Here is a 3,494-nt window from a genome sequence, read left to right on the forward strand (position 1 = left end):
CTTTCTTTTCTTTTTTTTTTTTGTCCTGAACACATATGCCTGAGTTTCATTTTAATATCCAAGGCCTTGCAAAGGGGTGGTTATTTAGGTATGCCTATTTGTGTTGCATGGGTAAAGACATTTTCTGCAGTGTTTAATTTTTGCTAGTTTTTGTCTTTCATCTTGTCTTGTACTTTCTTTGTTGTACAGCCCTGCTAGCTGAGATTAAGGTGTTCAGAGTCCCCGATTTGCCTTTGACTCACTGCCAGTGCTGCCGTGGGCACTCGGCTGCTCAACATCAAGTGTATGTATTAGGTAAAAAAGAATGCAGAAATTTTTGGAGTAATTTTTCCACCCTTCACATTAGTCAGAGGGGGTTTTCCCCCTGTTATGCTATGGCTGGATATAATTCCACTTAGAGCAGCCTGAGAAAGCAGATTTTTGCAGATTAAACTTGTAACAAGGAGATGTAAAACATCAAGTAAAGACTACGCTGGTGGAAGACCGAAATTGCGCTCAGCTCGTTATTTCGTGTAACTTGTGCCGGCGGGGAAGGGCCGGGAAGGGGTCGCGTCCCCCGCTTGCAGACCGGCGTTTCGATCCTGCCTTCTGCCTTCTTTCTTCGGACTGCAGCCCCCGCTCCCGCCTCGGACCCGACGCCGCCACCGCCGTCCTCCCGCGGGGGTTCCCCGGCCGCTGGGCTGGTAACCCCCGCCCGCGGGGAGGGTGGCGGCGCCGCGGGGCCCACCCGCCCGCCGCGGCCGGGAGAGCCCGCGGCGGCTCCGCTCCCCCGCGGGGCCGCGCCGGAGGGGCGGGCGTGGGGGTGCCGGGGCGGGCGACGTGCCCGGGGGTGACCGGCTCTGCTCCTTCCCTTCTCCCCAGGTGGTGCGAGGGAGATGCGGCTCCGAGGAGCCGGCTCGGCCGAGGGTCTCCTGGCCGGCTGATGGGCGCCTTTTGAACCCCGGGAGCGACGCGGCTGAAAGCGACAGCGGCTGTGAAAGTCGTAGGCGAGTTGGAAGCACCATGAATACGTCGGTTCTCACCCCCCTAGGAAATATTTCTGGTCACCTGAATTTTTCGGAGAAGAACTCGCAGATCTTGCAGTTTGAGGATGAGGATTGCCACGTGCCTTTGGCCATGGTCTTCACTTTGGCCTTGGCTTACGGGACTGTGATAATTCTGGGAGTCTCTGGGAATCTGGCCTTGATTGTCATTATTTTAAAACAAAAGGAGATGCGCAATGTTACCAACATCCTCATTGTCAACCTGTCCTTTTCTGATCTTCTAGTGACCATCATGTGTCTTCCCTTTACCTTTGTGTATACTTTAATGGACCACTGGATTTTTGGGGAGGCCATGTGCAAATTGAATCCTTTTGTGCAATGTGCCTCAATCACCGTCTCGGTCTTTTCTTTAGTCCTCATTGCTATCGAACGCCATCAGCTGATCATCAATCCCCGTGGCTGGAGGCCGAACAACCGACATGCCTACCTGGGGATTGCTGCCATATGGATTTTAGCCACAGCTTCCTCTTTGCCTTTCCTGATCTACCACGTGTTAACGGATGAACCCTTCAGAAACATAACATTTGACGAATATAAGGACAAATATGTGTGTTTGGACCTGTTCCCCTTGGACACTGCCAGGCTTTCTTATACCACGACGCTTTTGGTGATACAGTACTTTGGACCGCTTTGTTTTATATTTATTTGCTACTTAAAGGTAAGAGAGAATCCCCTTGCAATATGTACTTCTTTCTGTCTGCTTATCCTTGCAAAGATGATGGTTGTATGTTAAACTATCCCACGTTTCTCTTTGTTAAATTTCCTGCAGATATACATACGATTGAAAAAAAGGAACAACATGATGGACAAGATGAGAGACAATAAGTACAGATCCTCTGAAACCAAAAGGATCAACATCATGTTGATCTCCATAGTGGTTGCATTTGCAGTTTGCTGGCTGCCTCTCACCATCTTCAATATCGTGTTTGATTGGAATCATGAAATTCTGCCTGTCGCTACCTGTAGCCACAACCTTTTGTTCCTGATTTGCCACCTCACCGCCATGATCTCCACCTGTGTGAACCCCATCTTCTATGGGTTTCTCAATAAGAACTTCCAAAGGGACTTGCAGTTTTTGTTTCATTTTTGTCATTTCCGCTCCCGTGAGGAGGATTATGAGACTATAGCTATGTCCACCATGCAGACAGATGTTTCAAAAACCTCTTTAAAGCAGGCAAGCCCAGTCGCATTTAAAAAGATCAATAGCGATGATGATGACAAAATATAAAGAAGTAAGAAAAATTCTACACCAAACTGCTGGAAGTGTGATCACAGGTGAAACATGTCCAAGGACAAGCACAATTACATAACAACTACAAAATGGGTAATGTTTTTCTTCTTTTTCCGAGGAACTTTGATTGTGGCCACTTTGAAATTATACACCGTGCATTTTTGCCCCTTTTACTGCTTTAATGTTTGCAGCAGTTATATCTGAATCTTATTGTAAGGCATAGTCAGACCTTCTACTACCTATGGTTTTCTTTAGCTGTCTTTTGTTCTGTTTTCTTTGTAGAGTTATGCGCTTTAGCACAAAGATGTATTTATTGATTTTTTTCAAAGAAGTAGTTTTCAGGAGTGTCCATCTGAGACCATTAGAAACAATATGAACCACAGGGAGGCTGTCACTACAGAGGACACCCATCCCAGCATAAAGTTAGGACATTGAAAAGTTCTTCTTCTTCTTTTTTTTTAATCCAGCTTTTGATAGATGTTAAAATCCTGTAAAATCAGTGTGGGCACACAGAAAATGATTCTGTGAAACCTGTAGAATATGTTAAATGGGGACATGCATTTGTCTCATTCATAGAGGTAATTCAGGCTATAATCACTTAGGTTCAAAGACAGGATTAAGAGAGAAATTATGTTCTCATTTACGAGAAGAAAACCCTACAATAATTCCACAGAGCACAATGGGGTAACTCTGATGTTTCACCACAGCAAATGAAAGCACAAATGGGCCTTCAGTCCCAACTGATTATAGCTTATTTTAATAATACAGGCTTTTTAATTTAAAAAGCCTAAACCCCATTTTCATCTGCCATCACTGTCAGGAGTTAGTGTTGCTGGAATGAAATGTACTGTCCGTCCCAAGCCTATGAACCGTGTAAATCCTCCTTGAGACATATGTCCAGAAACTAAAGGTAGATGGGACTGTTCACTGTCTGTACAAGGTGCAGATGGGACTCTTCACTGCCTGTACAAGGTGCAATTCCATCCTTGCAGGAGACAGTGAAAATCAGGTCTGGTATTACAAAAATAAGCTTTAGCTGCCTGAGTCATTTCATAATAATTAGTGCTGATCTATATAAATTATGTATAGTCTCATAATATTCTGTGTTCAGATGCAATGCTATAAACCTGGATTATCTCCAAGACAATGGATGGTTTAATCAAGATCTGCAGAATTTAAAAGGAGGATGTGGATATAGTTTGGGTGTAATTGGTAAGTTT

At 45.0% G+C, this 3,494-nt stretch overlaps 1 protein-coding gene across 1 annotated transcript; it reads left to right on the plus strand.

The window, feature by feature from the left end:
* Positions 1 to 1,002: 1,002 nt before the first annotated feature.
* NPY1R (neuropeptide Y receptor Y1) lies at positions 1,003 to 2,271 on the plus strand. The gene is made up of 2 exons (XM_009813705.2): positions 1,003 to 1,701; positions 1,813 to 2,271. Exons 1-2 carry the CDS (start codon positions 1,003 to 1,005, stop codon positions 2,269 to 2,271), a joined length of 1,158 nt encoding a protein of 385 aa, XP_009812007.2.
* Positions 2,272 to 3,494: the final 1,223 nt, after the last annotated feature.

The sequence above is a fragment of the Gavia stellata genome, chromosome 5 (assembly GCF_030936135.1).
Source record: "Gavia stellata isolate bGavSte3 chromosome 5, bGavSte3.hap2, whole genome shotgun sequence".
Taxonomy (NCBI): Eukaryota; Metazoa; Chordata; class Aves; order Gaviiformes; family Gaviidae; genus Gavia; species Gavia stellata.

Bases quoted from the DNA above. Each gene is read 5' to 3' on its own strand.
- NPY1R (XM_009813705.2), top strand. From the start codon at position 1,003: ATGAATACGTCGGTTCTCACCCCCCTAGGAAATATTTCTGGTCACCTG. The intron at 1,702-1,812 runs GTAAGAGAGAAT...AATTTCCTGCAG, and splicing joins TATTTATTTGCTACTTAAAG to ATATACATACGATTGAAAAA.